The sequence below is a fragment of the Bufo gargarizans genome, chromosome 1 (assembly GCF_014858855.1).
Source record: "Bufo gargarizans isolate SCDJY-AF-19 chromosome 1, ASM1485885v1, whole genome shotgun sequence".
NCBI classification, from domain to species: domain Eukaryota; kingdom Metazoa; phylum Chordata; class Amphibia; order Anura; family Bufonidae; genus Bufo; species Bufo gargarizans.
Window position 1 is genome coordinate 176,727,745 of NC_058080.1, and position 25,683 is coordinate 176,753,427.

At 45.1% G+C, this 25,683-nt stretch overlaps 1 protein-coding gene across 2 annotated transcripts in view; it reads right to left on the reverse strand.

Annotated features, from left to right (window-relative positions):
* The window catches only part of FHDC1 (FH2 domain containing 1), a 51,635-nt gene that overhangs the window by 17,416 nt on the left and 8,536 nt on the right, over positions 1 to 25,683 (reverse strand). For both annotated transcript variants that reach the window (XM_044300341.1, XM_044300339.1), the window contains exons 2-4: positions 16,827 to 17,412; positions 5,216 to 5,277; positions 4,319 to 4,421 (exon numbers count right to left, since the gene is read on the reverse strand). In XM_044300341.1, the coding sequence (XP_044156276.1) occupies positions 4,319 to 4,421; positions 5,216 to 5,277; positions 16,827 to 17,312 (651 nt within the window). In that variant the 5' untranslated portion in view covers positions 17,313 to 17,412. The remainder of the gene's footprint in view (positions 1 to 4,318; positions 4,422 to 5,215; positions 5,278 to 16,826; positions 17,413 to 25,683) is intronic.

A 25,683-nucleotide genomic window follows, 5' to 3' on the forward strand; every position in this document is an offset into this window, starting at 1 on the left:
CATTATAGAATTATCCAGCCAGGCATGTGTCATATTTGACATGCAAATCTTTTACAAATCTACGGACAAATTCTGAATTACTGCACGCAACATGCTTAAAAGAGGACAAAAAGAGAAAAGTAGTGCAGGGCATTTCTAGGGGAAAGGAAATAAAAATGTCCTACTGACATCATAATAGCTCAGGATCCGGGATACAGAAAAAAATGTAACCTCTCGGCTATTTGCTAGTATCAGTATACTATTACTGTAGCTACTCCTTCAGACGCAACACAGCAACAGGTAGGTCATCAGTATCTGATCGGGGGGGGGGGGGGGGGGCTAGGGGGGTAGGTCATCAGTATCTGATCGGTGGGGGGGGGGGGCCCACTGATCAACTGTTTGAGAAGGCACTCTTCTCTGAAGCCTTCTGCACACCCACAAAGCACAGCACCGTACATTGTATAGCGGCTGTGCTTGGTATTGCAGCTCAGTCCCATTCACGTCAATAGGGCTGAGCAGCTCCTAGGCCATGTGACCAACGCATGTGACGTCCCATGGCCTACGGAAAGCTACAAGGAGGAACCTGTCCCATGTATTTTGCACACGGGGGGGGGGGGGGGGGGGAATGGTCTTCTGCTGGCGGTCTAGTGTGCAAAATGCAAGGGGCAGGTTCCTTTATAGGGGTTTTCCGAAAATTTTGAACTGATAACCTATCCCCCAGATAGACTGCCAGCACAACAATATTCCTCCTCTACATATACGTATTATATAAACCCCTTATATAAACTGTGCATACACAGAGTAAAAAAAAAAAAAAAAGATGCACTTATATGCACTATGCCAATTACCAAAGAGTAGGGCCTGGGGGGCTGTTCATGTGAATAGTCTCCTTACTGTAAACGCACCCAACCACGAGTGTTTGATGCTCCAAAGATGACCCAACGTCAGAAGAAGTTCTCCTGGAACCTTTAGTATCTGCCATTGATTCCCCCTTCCCGGGTACGCGCAGTGAAGCTGGGTGTACTAACACTGGTATATACAGGGGCGTACCTAACGGCTCATGGGCCCTGGTGCAAGAGTTCAGCTTAGGCTTTGTGGCCAGGGGCAGGTAACCACAAACTACCTGCTGCCTGAGGCAAATCACCCCCCTCCACCCCATGCCAAATTCTTGACTTTACCCCTTCCCTCCAATCAGAGGTGTAACTTGAAGATTCTGGGCCCCAGTGCAAAAATCAATGACAGAGCCCTCCCAGCATGCACTTTCTATAACACTGGTGTCTTCTTCTGTTGCACAAGAGTCTTTGGGCCTCCTCAGGCTCCTGGCTCGGTAGCGACTGCTACCTCTGCACCCGCGATAGCCACACCCCTGGGCTTATACCAGGAGAAGCAGTGAGTGCCTGTGCCAGCTCAGAGACCTGCACGTGCCCAGGAAACAGGAACCGACGGCTCCTGCACAAGAGTTTAAGATCACTTGCAATGGGGCCGCAAAAGATGCGGACAGCACCCAGTGTGCTGTCCGCATCCATCGTTTCATTCCGCGGCCCCGCAAAAAAATATGGAGCATGTCCTATTCTTGTCCACGGCTGCGGATAGGCATTCTCTATATAGCGCCGGCCATGTGCGGTCCTCAAAATGCGACCGGTAGCCATGTTTTGCAGATCCGCAATTTGCACCCTTAACCAAAGGCATGTTTCTAAATTTACACAAGGGAGAAATAACTAGGTGCTGGCCACATCCAAGTGATCGGGTCCTTTCTGGATCACTGACAAGTTCTATCCAGTGCTACACAACATATCGGCACTAACTAATATAAGAGGTGGTAATAGCAGCTCAGTCTCCAGAGGGTCAATTGATCAAGTGATAAATACTCAAACCACCTACTAGACTTGACTAAAATCTGGTTACTGAGTAGCGGTCTCCAGTTTCCCAACTACTTCTATCTCGTCCACGTCGGTAAGGATCGGCCACACATGTACGCACATCTCCCACGTATAGCCGTTCATGAATGACGATCCTCCCTGCAGCTCACAGGTCTAGAACATTATCTGACGCCCATTCACTGAAATACGTAAAACCACTTCAACTGTTCTTTCCAGATAGACAGATTTTAAATGTCTTTAAATATTAATAGGTTTTTCTAAGAAAAGCCATGAAAAATATGAATAGTGGGAAGTACTCGTAAATCAAATCAAGCTCATATTAAAAGCTTGCTCAAGTCCTTTGGCACTACACGTAATCTGCGGAGTGATAACAGACGAGGCTGCAGGGCAATGTCGCTGCCAGCACATCTAACAAAGCAAAATAACAACCTTTGTATAAAAGGATTAACATTAGAGATCCAGAGAAATAGTTACGCTCATATTACTTCCCTCATTAGCAGTAATACAAAGTATTGTTTTAGGTGTAGTCACATTACACCAGGCTTGTCTCATGAGTAATGTCCCCTCCTTCAGAGGGATTATATCATTTTGATGATTATTTTACCAATTAGCACCAGATCGTGAAACCTGTTTATGACCTGCTTTTGTTATCCCATTGTAGATTTCATTTTCTTTTACGGTCTGTATGTGGTTGTGGGGGGCGGCCATCTTGCCCGAGCTGCTGCACTGTTGACGGCATCTAGAGATTTGCTTTACGGCAGTCACATGGACAAAGGAACCTATAGACTGGAGAGGACTCCTTGACATCAATGGAAGATTGTTAAGAGCCTGCTCTGAGCTTCTCGGGGGTCATACTGTGCGGGGAGAAGGGGGAGCTCCAGCCATCACCTATTGTCAATGGTGGAGCCGGTGTTATCTCTTGCTTTATAATGGAGGTGCTAGCTTTCATTACTTTTAAAGGACATGTTTCCCTTTAAGAAGGCTGAATCAGGGACATATGATAACAATTATGATGGGGCAGAAGAGACAGAACCACTCTAGGCTACTTAAAGGCTCTGGTGCAGGAGGATAAAGGAGCGGTCAGCAGGCTGCGGAGTTGGTAAACCAAACTCTTGACTGACTCCTCTATATTTCTACCCTCCAACCATGAAAACCAACCAACTGTACAACCCTGCTAGTTAGAGGCCTTAGGGAGAGGTCACGTATGTGCTGGAGGCTCTGTTTGGGGCCACCGTCACAGATTCCAACACAAAGACCAGACCAAAAACAAAAAAAACAAAAACAAAAACAAAAACAGGATTCTGAAGAAAAATGAACGGACGGCATTGTAGTCAATGGAGTCTGTTCAGTCAGTTATGTGCCCTGTCCGGCACTTCCGTTATTTCCATTGTTCTAATCCTGTAACGGAGCAGAACAGCTGAAAAATAAAAATAAAAATACCCGGCGTTCTAGGAATAGAACACATCATTGACATGATTAAAATTTCTAAAATGTTCTTATTTCATATGAAAAAGTAAATATTCAACAAGCTGTGCATTTAATACCTTTCTACAATATTAATACATAATATTTTTTATTTTGAAACCAAAGTTGGAGTCAATACATTTCCATAGATTCCACCCAAAATTGACTCAGAGTGACTCCACGGCCTGGTTGTCAGCTAACAGCCCCCCTCTGGAGTGCTCCTGGACATCAGTAACCTGAAAGAGCCGTGCGCCCTATGCTACTGCCTTCTGCTGGTGCTCAAGCCACGCAGAACCAGGGAATTACTGATGGACATGTAGCAGCCGGGTCACCATCGCTTATAATTACTGTTTATTGGCACCCCAAAAAGTGCAACCAGGTATTCACCTACAGACCTATGGTTATGGTACTACACCTTACGGTGTGACAATATAGCAGCAGAGCAGGCCCTTTTATTGTCACTGACAATCTATCCCAGACAGGAAGGGTGTCAGCAGCTAATGGAAACTGCTGCAGTGGAATGTAGTGACCTGGCCGGATATGCTTTTTCCAACTTAAATATCGATTATATGTTATTTGATGCTTTAAAACAGCGAGTTTGGATGAAAAGATGAATGGGGTCACATGCATCATGGTGAAATCAGAATTATTTTGGAGAGGAGCACACTGTAAAACAACCCAAAACGGTACCTATAGGGTTAAGCTCTCCCCGCAATTAGCACATCATTATGACGTGTGCTGCAATAAGTAAATAAAAATATATATAAACTTTATAAGTGGGCAAAAACCTGAATAATACATGTGTTGTACTCGTCCTCTGTAACTGAATATACAGGTCGAAGGTTCACTGGATAATAGCCAAGTGCGCTGGACACTTCTATCAAAGGAAAAAGTCACGTCACTAATGAGATCACCGCGTCTTTATCACTATCACCTTCTGTGGAGGAGAAGCAGTAACCCTTTACAACATCAACATGAATGAGGACAAATCTTACCTCCTCTGGCTCTGGAGACAACTTCAGAAGTTCCTGAAGGGCTTCAGAGTCGTACAAATCACACTTCCCCGTATGGATATCTTCAATGACATGTTCAACAGACCTAATAGCAAGTTTAAAGAAACAAAAAAAATAAAAATTAAAATAAAATTAAAATAAATTGAACCAAAATCAAAGACTGAACTTCCACTGAATAAGGCCTTTTGCACACAACCGTATGTATTTAGCGGTCCGCAAAAAAAAAAATTATTGGATCACAACCGTGTGCATTCCGTATTTTGCGGAACGGAACAGCTGGCCCTTCATAGAACTGAACTATATTGTCCGTAATTCTGACAATAATAGGACGTTCTATTTTTTTGCGGAACGGAAATACAGACAGACATACGGAAACAGAATGCATATGGAGTACCTTCTGTTTTTTTTGTGGACCCATTGAGGTCAATGGTTCCGCATACTGTCCGTAAAAAAAAAAAAAAAAAAAAAAAAAAAAAAAAAAAAAGGAAGGGACACAGAAAGAAAATAAGTTTGTGTACAAAAGGCCTAAAACCAATACAGGAGTTTTCAGCAGTCTTGAAACTCTCAGATCTTCCTTGTAGTCGGTATGATAAAGGCCTGGTTTACTGGGTACACCATGGCATTTTGAGGGAGCTTTTAATACATGATTGTTGGTGTATGAGGAAGGTCACATGTCAGTTTTTACCGATATTTGTATAACATTTTTTTAATGAAAAGTTTGCAAAATTATTTATGAAGTTGAAGACCCAAATGCTAAGCCAGTTCAAGCAGTTCTCAATCAATTTGCCTTTAACTAGTATTCATTTTAATAATGGCTAACTAGGAGCCAGAGTGGGACATACTGGTTTCCAGATGGGTCACACAATTAGCGGAGCTTACTTTTTAAACTGTTTCAAGAATATCCCAATATTCATGCTTCGTTTGGAATCCAGAAGAGAAACCTAAAAAAAAAAGAGACAGAAAACAAATGAAATGTATTAAGACACATCCACATAATACAGAGAAATAGGACGTGCCCTACAGAGCAAAAGACGGGCGTTCTGTACATTGTGCCAGAAATTATAATCTAGCATCAGACAAATAAAACCTAAATAAGGACACAAAACGTTTGTGCTCATCTCCTCTGGTGCCTTGTGTGACCGCCATGTGTCCACATCTTTCATACACCCCAGGATTCACAGCAAACACTTTACAAAAGTGATGATATGTTTGTGTCCCCACTGCCGCTATCAGTGCTGCGAGCCATCACGTAATGGCTGAGCCGGGCAGCATGTAAAATAAAAGACTGAGCTCCCCCCGCATTATCATCTTCCTGCCGTGCCATCATCACTTTCTGTCTGTGTGAAATGTCTGAAAACAGGTCGTTATCGGGGGCAGCAGAGCACAGGATGTAAAATGTGAACACTATCCTTGATGAAATTAATCTTATTGAGAATAAGAATCATAGAATCCAGTTTCGCCTATCATCTGTTCCCTACACATAGAATATGGAGGGTACTATCTCTCCTTGGAGAGAGCACCTTAATCTGCGTGAGGAGGCTTATAAGCCATACATGGTCCTCTGGAATTCCAGAGGAGCATGTATGGCCTATAAGTCTCCACCCGCCGATTAAGGCGCTCTCTTCCCAAGGAGACTTTGTACCCCCCCAATTCCTGACTTAGGCCTCTCACCCAGTTAAGCCAGTACTCTATGGTCTGCATTGATGAGGGGCCATTGCTCCGAAAAAGCTGTCTGCAGATGAGATGCTGGCTTATTTAATATCTGAGTCATGTCTCAAGGCCTATTCATTTGGTCAAACACTGACTTATCGGATAACTGCCTTACATCTGGTGGCATTAGAGGCAGAGCTTGTTAAGAGCCCATTTACATCCCCATCTACACACAAAATAGGGTCTACTCACACTGCAGCCAGAAGGCTTCCAACACAAATCAATTGCATCTATAAGCCCCCATTCACCCAACGTAAAGCATCTTGAGGCCTCAGTCATGGGTTTCTTTATCATTCAAGTAAACGGGTCTGGGCTAAAACTACCAATCCCAGCCACTATATAATGTACGGCGCTGTGCTTGGTATTCTGTGAGGAGGCTGCAACGACCACCAGAACACCAAAGCCCTGTAGCCTCTCTAAAAATCCGATTAGTAGAGGTACTGGTGTTCTGACCCCTACAGATCCGATATTGATGACCTGAGAATAAGTCATCAATACTGAACTCACGGAAAAAACAATTAAATGCAGATTTTGCTTTGGGTTGGCTTTGAACCCCTTGCTACAAATGCTAACCACGGGGCCTCAAATGGTGACCAGAGGTCATCTAGCATTTTCTAGCCAGGATCCATAAGAAAAAAAAATGCAAGTTCCTTTGTATCCTGAGGGCAGAGTCCATGTAGCCAAGCACCTTCATCCGATTTGTGCGCATTTCTTTATGCACAACACGTTTTCCACACGCACGTTGATGCCTGGATAAGAGGTCTCACTACAGAAAACATATTAAGTAATGAGGACTCGCCCACAACTATTTAATTGCAAACTAAACAATCCTTTCACTTGTACATCCCAGATCCCGCTTTGGGCATGCAGCAACTCTTCTTGGTGGAGTCACGTGTCAACGACGGATGCCAAGGATAACACAATAAACAGGAAAGACATACTCGGTAGGACATCCGTGTCTTGCCCCCAGGTTCAGGAAAACAGCTCCTACTTCAGAACAGGTACACACTGTACCGTTCAATTAGCCATCATACATAGAGTGAAAAAAATCACTGCCAGGATCCACAACCAACCTTTTCTTACGATATTCTGTTGAATAGCACTTCTGTCACTAGCTAATTTCTCTGGTGGGAATACATTTCCATGGAAAGTCCTCGAGGACAGCCATAACTTGTAGCACAACACCACGCTCCATTTCATCATGCAAATATGTTTCTACATCCAGCTCCTCCATGCTGGGTCATATGGATCTGTACAAGACAATGGCAATGGTTGTGCTTTACAAAGAGCGTGTGGCTACATGACATTAACATACAGGTGCACTGGCAGAAGGAAGTAGAAGGTCAAGCTATATATACACACAACGATTAGCCAAAACTTTACAACCTTGAAGATGAAGTGGCACAAGACAGGAGGTACAGTATTAGGCAGCATGAGAATAATCTGTTCTTAAAGGGGTTCTCCAAGAATTAAGAAAATGAAAATACTTGGATATTACATTATAAATATATTCCCAAATACTTTTCATTAGTTATAATGCTTCGTTTTGTCTGTGGAGCAATCAGGGGAAATAAAATGGCCTCCGTCCCATTAGTTCACAAAACCTGTCCTAATCACACAGGACAAGTTACTTCAAAACACTGAGCTAAACAGCTGCCACATCCTCCTCGCTGCTCTACTTGTCAGGGATTATGATCCTGAATACATCTGATAAGAATAATCTCTGTGGGAATGGCTTTCATGAAGTACAGAGAGGATGGACAGGACAGACTGTTGTAATGTGCTGCTGTGGTAATGGAGACTGCATACAAGTGATACTGCCCATTATCTACACCCCAACCCTTCTCTTTGTGCTTCATGTCTCCTCATGAACTCTACTCTTACTGAGATTTTATCAGCTGTATTCAGGATCATAATCCCTGACATGTAGAGCAGAGTGGAGGATGAGGCAGCTCTTTAGCTCAGTGTTGTGAAGTAACTTGTCCTCCTGTATGATTAGGACAGGATTTGTGTGTAGTAATAGGACGGCAGCCATTTTATTTCTCCTAATGATTGTTCAAAACAAGCCATTATAACTAATGAAAGGTATTTGGGAATATATTTATAATAAAATACTTAAGCATTTTCATTTTCTTAATTCCAGGAGAACGCCTTTAAAGCTCATGTGTTGGAAGAAGGAAACAGGCAAGAGTAAATATTTGAGTGACTGGATCAGAGCATCTGCAAAATGGAAATTCTTGTGAGGAGTGCCTGGTATACAGTGGATAGTACCCACCAAAACTGGTCCACAGAAAGACAACCGTTGAACCAGTCGCAGGTTTATAGAAGCCTAAGGCCCTCTGCGAGGATTACTAGCCACAGAAGAGAAACTGTAGCAGGAATTGCTAAAAAAGTTACTGTTGACTGATAGAAAGGAGTCAGTACACACAGTGCATTACTGCTTGCCATGTAGACCTGTCATAGTGCCTATGCTATCCACTGCTGGAAGCATCTACAATAGGTACTTGAGCCTCAGAATAGGACCATGTGGTAGTAGAAGAACGTGGCCTGGTCTGATGAATCACATTTCTTTTTACATCATGTAGACAGTTGGGTTTGCATGCATCGCTTACCTAGAGAATAAATGGCACCAAGATGCACTATGTGCAATATTCTGCTGAAAATGTTTGGATCTTGGCATTCATATGGATGTTAAGTTGTGAGGAGACTATAGATGTTACTGGAAACTCCCCTTGTCGCACAAGAGACACAGGGGGCTTGACAACCAAAAAACCCTCTATTTGGTTATGACAAATAGGGGTGGAACATGAGGTGATAAATCACCCAGGGGAAGGAGTCTCCTTGCCATAGCCCCCTGAGGATGCCACATAACAGCAAAACATATCAGGAAGGGCTTTGCGCTCAGTTTTTAACAAATGACTCAGTGCCCAGTGGATCCTCACAACAATGCCAACATGGGCGTAGGCGATCTACATTGACAGTAAATGATACAAAGTAGAACAGCAATGTGAAGTTGCCTTACTACGAGTATTGGAGAAATCAGGCCATTTGGATAATTATATTACTATTTAATTCATAGCAAAGGCTTAAAAGGGAACCTGTCATCAACTTTCTGCTGCCCATACTAATGGCAGTATGAAGTACAGACAGGTGAGTTGATTTCAGCGGTCTGTCATTTATAAGTAAAAAGTAAGTGGTTGCCAAGAACCAACATCACAATCATTGCAGACTGGGCCTGGAAAAGAGTCCCGGCCACCTGAGAAGAGTCCTGGTTATTCATGAATTCCTGCTCTCCTGCCCACCTGCTGATGACTGACAGTCTCCTACCTGGTTGTCTCCCTTTCTCTCTAGGAGAGAACTGCCAATCAGCAGCAGATGGGCGAGGGTGCAGGAGATTATGTATAACCAGGACTCTTCTCAGGTGGATGTGACTCTTTTCCAGGCCTGGGCTGCAAGGATTATGATGCTGGTTCTCAGCAACATCTTACTTTTAGCTCATGAGTGACACACCGCTGACATCAGCATTTCTGTCACTACTTTATGCTGCCATCAGTGAAAAGTTGATGACAGGCTCCCTTTAAGTATCTGAACTTTAAATGTGATGATCACTAATAAAGGATATATACGTCCATCAATATCAGGAGCCTGGAAAACCCATTTAAAGCTCAAGGAATATCTGTGAGTTCTGTTAAAGGGGTTGTACTATCTTAGAGACTGTGGGCATATCACTAGGATATGCCCCCAATGTCCAATAGGTGCGGGTCTCAACTCTGGGACCCGCACCTACACTTCGAACGAAGCCACCCTCCATTCCTATGGAAAAGTTGAAAATAGCCGAGTGCCACGTTTGGCGATTTTTGGCAGTCCCATTGAAATGAAAAGGCGCAACACTCAAGCACAGTCACTGCGCCATGGATTTCTATGGTGCAGACAAAAATAGCCAAGCCAGCGGGATCCGCACCTATCAGACACTGGGGGCATGTCCTAGCAATATGCCCCCAGTGTTTCAGATGGTACAACCCTTTTAACCAGAGCCATCAATCACTCCAAGGTATCAGCTGCCCAAGATTTCTGATTCCCAGGGCAATTCAACTGGAAATGGAGATGGAAGCAGCACTATAACTCCCACCATCCAGAGAATACCACATCACAAGAGCTCCAGCCAAAAGTCATTGTGTCATTTCAGCTCTTTAGACAAAATATGACTAAAAATAATGTATAATATTTTGGTAAAACCGGCATCTCTTTATTTGTTAAGCTGAAAAATGCAATATAGACATATCACCATTCTGTGACATGGGTTCATCAAAAGGGACGGAGGAAAAAGTTCAGGACACATACGTCAACAGGCGACTGTTACTGGGAGTCTGGTGACATTCCACTGATTTATAGCCGTCTCTTACTAAAGCCGTGGTCTGCAGCATGAACAAAACAAACAAAGGGATGTCACACAGATTGCTGGACACCCACGGAGGGCAGCGCCCGCTGTTATTTCAACTTGTTTCCACAAAAAAGGTTTATTACACATTTATGGCATGGTATGAACAAGGCCGAGTTGCTGGCAGTCTGAATGACTGAACGGGTAACCTTAGTGACATTCTGCAATGCCCATGGGGGCATCAGTGCACTCAAATAACAGGGGCGACCCTGCTACAAGACAACACACTCATTATGCAGTGACACTTCAAGCACCTTAAATGTATCATACATACCCACACCATATAGTTAGAAACCCCACAATACAGAGGATGACTTGTGGCATGACTAATGCAAACCCAGAGCATTCCAAAAATGGATTACAGTATTCTCTAGAACACAGGAGGCCCTGATTTAATCATGCCTTCACTCCAGAATTCTGGCTTCAAAACATTGGAAAATGGGGCTTTTGTGACTGTTTGGATTACTTGTGCAAAAATGTGCGACTTTTTGCATTGTAAAGGTGCCTTCACACATTGTGGAATTTTCCACACCATAGAGACATCCCCATGTTCGCCTATGGGGATGAAGTGTCAATACCTGCATCCTGTTCTGGCGTGGAATTAACATTCTGCAGCGGAACAGAACGCAAATAAAGTCTTGTCGCGCAACATAATTCACACACATGATCCACAGCATCAGCTACAACAAAAAACGCAATGTGTGAAGGCACCCTTAGGCCGCTTTCACATGAGCGAGTTGTACTGTCCGGACTCGAAGCGTGAGTATAAGACAGCTCCCGTCCTGACCTCCCAGCACTTCCGGGGTCCTATAGTATTATATTGATTTATGATGCCATGTAACCCTTAGAGTTCTGGGATGTATTGGATAACATCGACATCATGATGTCACTGTTACCCAATACATTCCAGACCTCTAAGGGTTACATAGCATCATAAATCAATATAATGGTGCTAGGAGTTCAGGACGGGAGCTGTCTTAGGCCTCCTGCACTCAAACGTGTGCGCCCCGTGGCCGTGCTGTGGGCCGCAATGCACGAACACCCACCGTGGGGCAGCCGCAGCGGATTGCGGACCAAATCACTTTAATTAGACCACGATCTGGCCGTTCCGCAAAAAGATAGAACATGTTCTATCTTTTTGCGGAACGGACGTACGGGACGAAACCCCACGAAAGCACTCCTCAGTGCTTCCGTAGGGTTCCGTTCCGTGCCTCCGTTCTGCAACATTCCACATCTCTGGATTTGCAGACCCATTGAAGTGAATGGGTCCGCATCCGTGATGCGGAATGCACACGGAACGGTGCCCGTGTATTGCGGATCCGCAAATGCTTAATAGGGCCGGAGGAATCCGTCCACATCCAGCAGTGCCGGATCTGGTGAATTCCGGCAGGCTGCTCTTTGGAGGTTGCAGTCTCACTCCAGTAGGACGGTGATGTAGGAGAACTGGGGTAGCTTTTCTACACAAAAAAGTATTAGGCTTAAGGATGAGACAAATTTAGCAAACAACCTGTGACCCTTGATAAATGTGACAAAGCACGCCAACGCAGACTTTATACCAACTATTGGTTGACTTCCATAGAAATAGAATTTTACACCAGAATTGTGGCAAATTTTCTTCCTGCACCATGCCGATCCCTTTCAGGGCAAGTAGGGAAAAAGTGTAGAAAGCTTTTTTTTTTGCACTAAATTGTGTGACTTCTTAGGTTGGGTTCACACTTCAGTTATTTAGTCCGTTATTTCCATTGATTACTGTGAGCCAAAACCAGGCGCGAGTCAAAAACAGGCTCCACTACTGGTTTTGGGCTCACAATAACTGAAGTCTGAGCTCAGCCTTAGGGCGCATGCGCACAGCCGTTGTTCGGCCATGCCTGTATTGCGGTCCACAAACAGCGGGTCGCAATATGTAGGCACTGGCCTTGTGCACCCCGCTTTACTGATGCAGACCCATTCACTTGAATGGGTCCACAATCCGGAAGGTCGGTGTGGACCGGAGGCACGGAACCCCAAGGAAACACTCCGTGCATGTTCTATTTTTAGCAGTGCAGACGGATCACAGCCCCATTCAAGTTCAATTGGCCTGGATCTGTTGCGGCAGCCGCATGGATGGTGCCCATACATTGGGGACCCCAAATTGCCGCCCCAATACACAGAACAGACGAACAACGCCCGTGTGAATGAACCCTTAGACATATTCTAGGCTCAGACATTAGTAAATCTGGGCCATAGAGTTTGTTTGTATGTCTAATGCACATTAGGCGCAAGCTGAAAACGTGACAGCAGAACAAAGCGGCACCTTTTATACTGGATTTTTACAAAGCTAATTTTAAAAAAAATATCTAATTCTAATCTAATTGTGGTTAAAGATACAAGTAGGGTATATGTTTGCAGCTACAAAATTATTAACGGCGTTGTCCCATAAGAGAGAGCTCCTTTCAAAAAACGTATGTCGCAGATTGTGTCACAAAGGTGTTTTGCGGCAACATCTGATTTTTCCCCTTTTTTGCTTAGTGGCATAAAAAAAGAAAAAAAGAAAAAAAAAAAAAAAAAAAAAAAAAAGGGGGGCATGGCGTGAGTGCGGAAGACCTGCCTCATTCGTCATTTTCCGCGCCTGTTTTTCAGATGGAAAATTATCTTAATGTACGCCAGCAAGGGCCAGTGGCAGCAAGTGGCAAAGTTATGTAGACACCCCGCCTCAAACATAACTTTGGTGCATCCACTGCCAGCGCAATCGCCAATCTTAATAAATGCCCCCCAAAAAGTCTTTCTGCTTTAGGAAAAATGGATCCCAGTATACAGGATACGGAAGCAAACGTGACACTGCTAATGCATTAAAGTCTCCAGGTAGGTTCCTGGAGCAACTTAACTACTTTAGAAAAATGTGGGTCAAATATTTGCTTATTAGGGACAATGTAGCCATTTCAGGAAATCAATTCCGATTAGGAATGTAAATCTATATATAAATATAATTATATATAATTTATAGGTTATAGGCCGCTGCTGTATTCCAGGGGTAAAGTGACATCTCAGAGATTTCGTTCTAACACATCATCCCTTTGTGGCTGTAAAATCATTGGCTGCTCTGGGAAATGCAAAGAGAAGCATGAATCACCTTGTGGAGGCACCAGCCAGAATACATTGTTCTTACACCCTGTACGCTTCCCACATGTGCAACGCCTGTTATTGTCTCCACCTTCAAACAGGATCACACCTAAGACCACAGCCTGCACCGAAATATCCAGAAGCAAAACAAGGAGCTCTGCATAGCCTGCCGCCTTGTATCAGTAGGGCCCGGCCCAATCTCACCAACCATCAGGCACTAGAGCTGGCCACACACCAGAGATGGTCAATGGCCGGTCGGGGGATTTTCTGACTACCTCTGACACAAATCAATCCATCATTGTCAGGAGCCCATTCTAATGATAAATCTGCATCTCATCATTGGGGGGCCTATCACATCCCCTAATCTAACTCGTCTCCAATCACCGCCCCTTCATCATCATTTTTCTGAACCTGATCCATCAAACACTATCTACACCACTCCATGCACTCAGAAGCACTACAGATATCAGCATGACGGCTCATACAGCTTTATATCTACTCCCCTATTGTTCCAAGATGACAGGACCATTGTACAAAACATGCACGTCTTACCTTAGACGTTAGCCACATCTACTCAGACCACGGCAGAGATCAGTCATTTATTATTCTAATTTATGGAACTGTCCGAGATGACAATCTTCACAGATCAACCATGAATGACAAGCTCATAAAATGGCTGACTGTGTGGGCATTTCCATCAGAAAGGGGCATTGTGTAAACTTAATATTCATCGAAAAAATTAATAAAAAATATGATTTTTAAAACACAACACAAATGACCTTCCATACAGACAGGCAATCCACTGTCAGTTTCCTGCTACTGTGAGGGGAAGATGATCTGCAAAGTAATCCCCATGATGATAGTAGGTGTAGAATTGGGACAACACTATGACAGTTCTATTGTTCTTTTGATAGGTTTAGATAAAGATGCATAGAGATTAGCATAATGTATGATGCTGTAATTAAAAGGGGTATACCCATCACAGACAATGGGGGCATATAGCTAGGATATACCCCCCATTGTCGGATAGGTGCGGGTCCCACCTCTGGGACCCGTACCTACAGCGAGAACGGCGCAGGGACAGCTGTGGCTGGAGGACCCTGGATTTCCCAGGGTCCGTCCACCACCACCAAGCGCTGCTCCCATAGAAGTGAATGGGAGCGCACCGCGCATGCGCGGCCCCTGCTTTAATTCATTTCTATAGAGCAGACGGAAATAGCATTTTCGGTGACCCCATTAAAATGAATGTAGTATACCCGGAGAACCATCCACCTTTGCAAAAAACAAAACAAAGCCAAGACATAGAATAGTCCGATAGGATGTTAATATGCGATCTTTTTTTTTTTTCTAAAACGGTCCTTTAAATAATCTGGATTTTCAGGGAGGGTTAGGTCTCGAGGCCGGCCATACATGCACCCATGCTTTCAACTGGGATGAGATGGCATTCCTGTGCTCTCTGCATTTTTGTGGCTCCATCGGAATGAATGTGTCCGTGTACCATCTGCAAAAAATGTGGATTGGATACTAACCGAAAATATGTATAAATTGCAAAATTTAGGAACACACAATGAAACTGCAGGTCATCTCCCTGATCTGCTGATCAGCTTCAGATACGAGGGCAGATCAGTCTCCATAATGCAGCGTGCACCATGCATCGTATCCAGGGGCAATGCCACTAAACAGATCTGCTTGCACAGCTTCGCACCAGCAATTAAAGATTCACAAGTCTAATTGGGATCCTACTGCTAATTGGATAGCACCAGAAAGTGACCTATATACATTGCAGTATCTTCAGTATTACTATGGCTACAACAAAAATAGGATTACTTTAAATGGATTTCTATACTTTTTACTAAATATGGCTCAAATAACAGTGCACACCTAGAGCTTCACGTTCTCTTCTGAATGAGCAGCTTAAAGAAAGTCAGGCTACAGGGAACAGCACGGACGCCAAAAAGGTGGCAGATATCTGACTGGTAAACTGTCACATACTTTACCCCCAAAACAGCACTTGCCGATATGGTGTGGCTAGCGAGGCCACTTTTCTCCACCAAAAATCATACTGCAATTTAACACCTTGCCTACGCAGCCCAAGGAGTTACCCTATTCTATTCCTAATACCAGACAATATCACTATCACATAGAGGTTTCCTGAAATTTTTTAAATGGTGGCCTATCCTCAGGATAGGTCTGTGATGGCTAACCTTTGGCACTCCAGCTGTAGTAAAACTACGACTCCCAAGATGCACACTTGATTGGCTGATCTCAAAACTCCATAGAAATGAATGGAGCATGCTGGGAGTCGTAGTTTCACCACAGCTGGAGTGCCGGAGGTTAGCCATCACTGGGATAAGTCATCAGTATCTGGTGGGGGTCCGACACCTGGGTTTTGAGAAGGCAGAGGCGATTCTGTGAGCGCAGTGGCCTTCTTTCTGCTTTCCCTAGGCCGAGTGATGACATGTTCATCGTTCACGTGGCCTAGGCACAGCTCAGCCTCATTGAAGTGAATGGGGCTGGGCTGCGATACTATGTACAGCGCTGGGCTGGTGGGCCCTTCAGCTGATTGGCAGGGGTCCCAGGTGTCGTACCCCCGCCGATCAAATACTAAAGACCTATCCAGAGGATGGGTCATGAGTAGTGTTGGTAGCGGAATCCATAACTGAATTCTTAGACAACTCGAACCTCATACGCCAAACTTGAAAACAGAAGTTCGCTCAACACTAGTCATAAGTAAAAAAAGATCTCAGAAAACCCTTTTAATTTATGAAAAGTTGTGCGCAGAGAACATGCTAATCTTCGTACATCGCCCCCTTGGTTTACCACGTGGTGATTTTTGCCTCATTTGGTCAGAATTACATCTTAAAAAGGTCAAACACTTCCACTAGCAATAGCCACGCTCTTGGCGAACAGCTGTTCCTAACAAACCCCCCACACACATGCATGCTCGGTTCAGCAGAGTGTAACTGCGTTTATGAAGGGGAAAAAGCCCCTGCCTCTTATGTCCCTGGATTGGTCATGTTCAAATTCACATGCGCGTTCCTTTCTACCCCCAATTTTGCCGTACAAACATCACCCGAGCATTTCATACACCTCACATGTCCTGCTGACCCAAGTCTAGTTTGTATGACCCAAATGAAGAAACTTTCAGCCCTGGTATGTTATATGAACGTATAACTCGATTCCACACATTAATAAGCTACAGAAATAACGTCACTTTTCCCTTTAGCATTATTGAACAGTTACCTCATCTTTCAGCTCACGGAAAGACAACCTAGAGCTCCCAGTTCTCTTGAAGACTCCTGGCTTTCCATCCTCTTGTTGCCCAAACAATTCTTCGATTGTCTTTGTGTCAATTTGGTACTGATGCTGTCTAGCAGCTAAAGTCCAGATGTTGGTTTTACCCTTGACTTTCTCTTCAGGGATGGTTTTCCAGAAAAAGCTCCTCATTCTCTTTTTTCTGTTGTTACTGCCATGTCCATAAATACCGTTATGTAGAAATGGAGGAGGTGGGGGCGCACCAGGTAGGGGAGGTGGCGGCGGTGGCCCTTGGTGAGAGTCATGATTCTGAAAGGGAAGTGGTGGAGGAGGTGGGGGTGGAGGCGGAGGAGGTGGTGGCGGCGTTTCAGGTGCAGCACTTAATCGGTCATCAAGCATGAAGTCACTAATGACCACAGTGCAATCACCAATCTCCTTATCATTGACCAGGGATACACAGTTCATAACATGCATCTTGATGTAGAGTTGTCATCAAATGGGGCATCACTAATGATGGACCGCAAGGCAGTAGAAAACGTCGTCCACCATCACATGCATCTCACGGGTTCAAGACCTGAAAGGGACCAAAATTGGTATTAATTTCAAATTTTAAATCAGAAGTAAAAGGGGTAAAACAAAATATAATTCAGTTAATATTGTCAATAAGGCTACATGCACACGGCCGTTGTTTTGGTCCGCATCCAAGCTACAGTTCAATGGGGCTGCAAAAGATGCGGACAGCACTCCGTGTGCAGTCCGCATCCGTTGCTCCTTTCCGTGGTCCTCAAAAAAAAAAATATATAACCTGTCCTATTCTTGTCCGTTATGCAGACAAGACTAGGCAGTTATATCAATGGCTGTCCGTGCCGCTCCGCAAATGGCGGAACGCACACAGAAGCCATCCACGTTTTGCGGATCTTCATATTGTGGACTGCAAAACACACAACGGTCATGTGCATGAGGCCGAAGGCCTCGCTCGCACTTCAGTGTTTGGTCAGTAATTGTGAGCCAAAACCAGGTGCGGGTCAAAACCACAGCACAGGAGCAGATCTTTCCATTATACCTTATCACTGTGTAGGCTTCACTTCTGGTTTTGGCTCAGAAATCACTGACCAAACACTGAAGTGTGGACGAGGCCTAAGGGGGAGTTCACGTCACGGTTTCATTTTCTGTTCTTTTGATCCATCAGAACAGGGGGGAAAAAAAAGAAAAGAAAAAGATAAAGTATCCTGTGCATCAATTAGGCTAAGGCTGCACTTCAACATTTGTCACCCAACAAAAGGTGTACGACTACATTGTGACATTTATTGTAATTGTCGCAGTGCAACACCTTGCACTCTCTTTACAATAAATGGCGCGTGACATGTCGCAATGTAGCCCTAGCCTTATGCACACTTTGCATCCGTTTGAGCCATTTCTGTCTGAGATCTATTATTTTAGATGGGGAATAAAAATAAAAAATAAAAAAAGTCACAGGGCCCGTTTTTTTTGTTTTTTTTCCCCCTGTTCTTCTGACCAATCAGAAGAAAGGAAAATGAAACTGATGAGATATCCCCCCCAATGTGTATTGTTTCAAATTTATCTAAGAGGACAAAAGCCCCCGACTGGCCCTTTAAAACAGGCTAAAATCCAAGACGTTTTGAGTTTTTGCACGTGGTCAGCTCAGAGCAGTGTGGCTCTTAAGGCATCCAACAGGGGGCTCTAGAGAGTCCGTCCATTTCTTTTTTCCCCAGGATGCATTGCCTGACCTATAAGACTACCTATGTCAACTTGGCAAAGAAGAAACTTAACACCACCAGACTTAAAGGAAACCTGTCACCATGATTTTGCGCATAGAGCTGGGGACATGGGCTGCTAGATGGCCACTAGCACATCTGCAGTACCCAGTCCCCATAGCTCTCACAGAGCTGGAGCGCCGAAATCTCGCGATGAGCGAGCTAGCGCATGCGCAGTGTCGGCATCGTGTTCATTCCCTGTGCTGGCATCAGCACAGGGAACGAACTACGCATGCGCTAGCTCGCTCATCGCGAGATTTCGGCGCTCCAGCTCTGTGACGTCAGCCAGCAAGATTCGGAGGACGCGGGGCGGTGCTTGGCTCCTTTCCGCTTGACTCATCTCCGGCTACAGGACTCATATCAGGTCATTTGCATATCAATCAAAACTGTTTTTTAACACAGTAAAAGCGCAGAGAGCTATGGGACCTGGGTACTGCAGATGTGCTAGCGGCCATCTAGCAGCCCATGTCCCCAGCTCTATGCGCAAAATCCTGGTGACAGGTTTCCTTTAACTGTGCAGACCAGTGGTCTCCAAGTGTTGTGAAGCTACAAATCCCAGCATGCCACAGCATCCAAAAGCTGTCAAGGCATGCTAGAAGTTTTAGGCAGGTGGTAAAAATGCTGCAAAGTAAGTGTATGAATTAACAAAATGCAAAGTGAATGTAAAGGAGAAATCTAAATCAAATCAATTTGATGTGATTGCCCCTTTGCCTTCAAAACAGAATCAATTGTTCTCAGTCCACTTGCGCGCACACACACAGCAGGGAGGTTGTTCTAGACATCTTGGAGAACTAACCACAGTCAGATCATCTGTGGATGTAGGCTTGCTTCACATAATCCCAGACAGACTCAATGATGTTGAGATCGGGGCTTTGTGGGAGTCATATCATCACCTCCATTGTGCTGAAGATAGTTCTTACTTTCCGCGCCTGCCTAAACTCTTTCACAGTACGGTAGTTTGGCAACAGCTGGATTGTTGAACGCTGGAAATCACCGATATGGACTCATTCCTGTGAAACTTCTCATGTATGTTTCTAATCTTCTCTATCTGTTAAGAGCAAAGCCTTTACTTGGAGATCTTTTACCTATCACAGAGAACGTAACAAAAGGCTTCACCTCGGTGGTGACAGTCACCTGTGGTAACCTCTTAGCCACCTAATGCTTCTTGTGTTTCCCCATTCACTAAGATGTTGACTTTCCAGCAGGATAAAGGATATCGGGGACAAAGGCTGCAGTGACGTAAAATTACTCACTCAGCCATCGTTCCTCCCCAATTCAGGGCATCTCCTTGCTTGTGGGTTATTTACAGGCAAACACTTATACATCCTGGAAATGTACCTGCTAGCTCTGCACACAGTATAGTAAAGCTGTAAGGTACCACTCATGGTCAAGTAGACCTTTCTAAGCTTCTAGTCTAGGTTGAGGACTTGTTTGACATTGCACTAACCATTTAAAGAGGACCTTTCATCAGTTTAGCCCTAGTCTAATTATGGTCTTACCTTATAGGGCAGCCCCAGGGAGGAGCTCATTCTCCCTGGCTAAGAGCGGTGCGCTCTGATTGGATGCGCTCACAGCCACGGAGAACAGAACCGCCCCCAGCGAAACAGAGTCTCCGCCTAGTATAACGGGTCATTAACAGGGCCAACAGTAGACAGTGTCTTTGGAAAAATAAAATAAAAAAAATAAGTGCCATGGCATCAGTGGGGGCCACCCTATAAAAGGTAAGACCATAATTAGACTAGGGCTAAACACTGATGTTTAAGCCCTTCCCAAAAGTACAGATGAGGCAGGACAGTATAGTACGGAGTGACTAATGTACGGTATGTTTAAAATCTAGGGAGAATTAATTCTGCCATTTATTCCATCAATGAAACATTTAAGTCCAAAAAAACATGGTCACACTGCAAATGTCCGAGCCGCAAGTTGCTGGTAAATTCAGTATCTCCATTCTGCTAACTTTTTTGAAGCCTACATGCTATTACCATTTACAAAGTGATCACTGATGACATTTATTTTTCTTGAAATGGAGGTCCCTTTTGTACCTAATGTACAGGCAAGTGTAAAAACTAAGATGATTACCAATCATAAGTCATCTAAGAGGTTTCTCCTAAAGCATGAAAACCAGAAACATAACCAAATTGACAAACAAGTATAAAAACGCAGAAAAAAAAAAAAAAAAAAAAAAAAAAAAAAAAGGCTTATTGCACACAAATGTGGGTGCTCCGTGGCTTATTGCAGATCCGCAATACACGGCACCTTTCCATGTGCATTCCGCATCACGGATGCGGACCCAGTCACTTCAATGGGTCTGCAAATCCAGAGAAGCGGAACAGAAGCACTACGGACTGCTTCCCTGGGGTTTCGTCCCGTACTTCTGTTCCACAAAAAGATAGGACATGTTCTATCTTTTTGCAGAACGGCCAGATCGTGGATTAAAGTAAATGGGTCCGCGATCCGCTGTGGCTGCCCCACGGTGGGTGTTCGTGCATTTGTGTGCAATAGGCCTAAGACTGCATGCACACAGTTGTCCAATCTGGGAAAAACACCCCATATGTTGGCCGCACCTCATCTGACCTGAAGTGACTAAATCATAGTGACTTATGATACAGTGAGATCCTATCTGGTCACAGATCAGAGTACCGTTGTGGGGGTGGGAGGGTCTATATGTCCGAGCCTTTGTTCTCAAGGGACATAAGCTGCCACCAGTGGTGTTTGTCACTAGTGTTTTTCCATTTTCACCATTAAAGACACGTGCTCGGCTGAGCAGAGTGTAGATGTGTATGGGGAGTTATTTACACAAATCATTTGGCCCATAACCAGGGGCGTAGCTACAGGCTCATGGGCCCTGGCGCAAGAGTTCAGTTTGAGCCCACCCTACCCTCAATACCATTTCCTACCACCACCAGACCCCTGCACGCCCACCATGCCCAATGGCAGAACAACTCTCACAAAGAAAATACATTTTATTTTAATCCAATAAGTGAAGAATATTATTATTTTTATTATTATTATTTTTATTATTATCATCTATATACTATTATACCCATCAATATAGTCACAGGCATGGAGAGGGAGAGTCAGTTCTGCGGCCAAGGGAGGGCTATATACTATCATACCCATCAATATAGGCACAGGCATGGAGAGGGAGAGTCAGCTCTGCAGCCAAGGGACGGCATAAACCCATCAGTACAGCTGTAAACATGTCAGCTCTGCAGCCAAGATAATCCCAGCTCATGCCCATCAGCACTGGCACAAGCAGGAACAGGACTGTCAGCTCTGCAGACAAGAGGACAAAACTAGTATGTTATTAACCCTTATCTGCCCATCATAAGAGCATGAGCACAAGACCCTCTGCCCCCAGGAGATGGTGCTGTCCCTTCACAGCAGAGTGTGCCAAACGATCAGCTCAGCAGCTGGGCAATGCCTGCCGTACCAGTGCCCTACCATGCCAATAAACACAGCCACCAGCCTGCTGCCAAATCCAGGTCACCCTGCCCTACCATACTGAGGGGGATCTTCCGCTCTGAAGCCTGGGCATTGAGGACTGGCATGCCAGCCACCCATCAACAAAGGCGCCAGCTTGCTGCCAGATCCCGATCAACTGCCAGGCACCAGCTCCTACCCTGAGGTGGGCACCGATCACCTGGTCTGTGCCCACCCACAGCTAGCCCTGCAGTATGCACAGCAGTACAGGGGCTGGCCTGGTACCCACCAGCAGAGGGGATAAGGGAGCAGCTGGGCACCTTGAACACTGTAGAGAGATCACGCCGGCGTGCCTCACCTCACGGCACGCAGCCTCACCTCCTTCACGTCCGGCGGCCCGTACAACTCTGCCAGATGGGAGCGGGACCACTCCCTCTCCTTGCTGCGCCTGCACGCACACAGACTCTGCCTCCGCACCCACCCTATGTGAACTTACCTAGCCGCCCGCAGCCGGTTTTGTAAATCACTCAGACTTTAATCCGTCATTCCTGGGGGACCCCCCTGACTTAGGGCACCAGTCACAATTGTGACCGCTGCGACCCCTATAGCTACGCCACTGCCCATAACTACTGAAAAGACATTGCTACCTTACAGCTCTGTTCGCTCTTGGGTCATGACTTCCATTTATGATTGAGTTCAGACAAATATGCCAAATCCACTCAGAAACTGGCAAATGCCTACTGGTCCACTGACTTACCAGGATCCATTGGGGCTCCGATGTTTTTGATGGCAGCAGACTGTGCTTTTCTTGTGATCAAAAATACCAGAAACCATGAAAGAATCCCCAAATGCAAGTGTGATCAGAGCCTTAATAAATACAATTATTTGAGTCCTCTGAACCTATATTTAGTTCCGCAGAATACAGCTGTCCGGACACGCATATGATGTGACTATATTCTTCACCTATGATGGTTTGATGATGACAGCTTACTATATAGGGGGAGGTTTCTTTTCTAAGTAAATACCCACAAACCTAGAAACATCTGGTTTCTGGCACTTTCATCCAGTGGCTGCCTTGTGAGTACAGTCGTGCAAGTCTTTGTCATGCATTCTTTGGGAAACCGCCTGTTCCTGTACCCTACAACTCCATGTGTGGTCACCTGATGACCCATCTCATTTTCATGAGAGATGGAACCAGACTTCCAGCAGTATCGGTTACATACTAGCTGCCTGCACGAAACAGGAGGCTTCATATATCACTGGGATATATATATATATATTTTTTTTTAAATCACTTGGAATTGGGCTTTTTCTAGACTTCAAACAGTATATATTACTTCTTATCAGCACGCCAACAACAGTCTGGATTACTTGCATCCTGCTAGAACAAAAAGGCTCAGCTCCGTCCCCTTTAAACATCCCAATTACTGATGGGTATCTATTTGCCTAATGATAGAGTAATTACTGTACGGACACAAAAACACAGTTCACCTTCATGTACAAGTGACAAGAACCAGGGTTATATAAAAATGCAGGCAACCCCTGTAAGCCCCCTAAATCAACAAATGAACGTATGCCCATTTTCTCCACTGCTGCTTCCTGCGTTTCGGTCCTCATCGCTGCGCTCAGTTTTTCTGGCTGCAGCAGTGACGTTCTGTGAACACCGGTCATCACTGCAGCCAAACGCTGGCCTCAGCTGAGGCATCCCGAGCACCGCTCACATGACTTTCTTGGCTGCAGCAGTGACCGGTGCACAGAATGCCACCGCTGCAGCCAAAAAGGTGCCGTCAGCAACAAGAGGACCAGAGCGCAGCGAATGAAGAAACAGGGAAGAAAACAAGCGAGTATTCATTCATTTGTTATTTTAGGCCATTTACAGGGGCTACCCGAGTTTTTATACAACTCAGTCAACCCCTTTAACACCTTCCCTGTATGCATCACATAACAAGCCTCCATTGGACTGGCAATACACCCTTCCCCCGCGGTAAGGAATAGCATGTTATGGTGCCCTACTCCATACAGAGGCATTAAAATATCTATCTATCTATCTAAAAAAATAAAAAAAATAAAGTGGTGTACGTTTTTTTTTACATTTTCCATGGGAGGTATACTTTAGGAAAAAACCTCCAACACTGCAGAATACAGTGGATCATTAAAGCAGAGTAAATACTCATGTCAGATGTCCTCTTTTCTGAATCCACCCCTGGTTTTGGCTTCAAAAACTACATAAAAACCTGAATGTGCTGCAGAGAAATGAATTTTTGTGCCGCTGATTGTGACACACAGGCCAATCATGGGGTAGGAGCATCTGCACGAACCTTCCTTCCCAATAATTGCCCCGATCACCCGCCCTTTGTAGTTGCAGCGATGAGATAAGTAAATCCGGGCGGTTTTTGTCTAGACACAATGGCAGAGGACGGTTCTGAACTGCATGTAGAAGAAAACAGCCAGGATGGTGACGTGAGCGCGGCTGAGCCGTAATATTACACACAGGCCATGACGACGAGGGGCACTGTTCCTGGAAGAAAACTCGATACAACAGCACGGTGGCACAGCGGCAATCCAGCAGCGGTGGCAGTGTACACACACACTATAGGAAAAAGCACTGGCCTCTCAGATGGCTGGGACCTTTGGAGTGTGCATAGGACGGTGCTTTTTCCTATACTGTGCAAGAACGACCACCGCTCGAGGATCGCAGGGTGGTCGTAACCATGGAAACGAGAAGTGTATAATGTGATGGAAAAAAAAAAAATGTATCTAGCCAGCAAAGGAAGCAATATGGACTACCACAATACATTAGTAAGTGCCTTGTATTAACTATGTCTACATGATAAATGCCATTTGCCTAAGTGAACCCCTTCAGGCCTCATGCATACACCAGTGTGCCGGCCGTGCCCTTATTGTGGCCCGAAAACAGTGGTTCTGCAATATACGGGCACCAGCCGTGTGGGCACCCATTAACGTGAACGGGCCCGCAATCCGGGAGATACAGTGCGGTGCGGAAGAGATCAGAAGCACTACAGAGTGCTTCTATGGGTTTTATGTCCATGCCTCTGGACCGCAAAAAAGTAGTGCATGCAGATCGAGGAACCCCTTTAAGTAAATGGATCCACGTCTGCAGACAGTGGGCACACAGTCAGTGCCCGTGCACTGTAGACCGCAATTTGCGGTCTGCAGCATGGGCAGGCCGGCACACTGTAGAGTGCATGACATCTAAGGCTACTTTCACACTGCCGTTTCTGGGTCCACCTGTGAGATCCGTTCAGGGCTCTCACAAGCGGCCCAAAACGGATCAGTTTAGCCCCAATACATTCTGAATGGATAAGGATCCGCTCAGAATGCATCAGTTTGGCTCCGTTCCGCTCTGGAGTCGGACACCAAAACGCTGCTTGCAGCGTTTTGGTGTCCGCCTGGCAGTGCGGAGCCAAACTGATCCGTCCTGACTTACAATGTAAGTCAATGGGGACGGATCCGTTTACATTGACACAAATCTGGTGCAATTGTAAACGGGTCCGTCCCCTATTGACTTTCAATGTAAGTCAGGACGGATCCATTTGACTTACACTTAGATTATTTTTTTTACTAAGTGATGCAGACGGCTCCGTACTGAACGGATACCAGCGTTTGCATTTATAGGTGCGGATCCG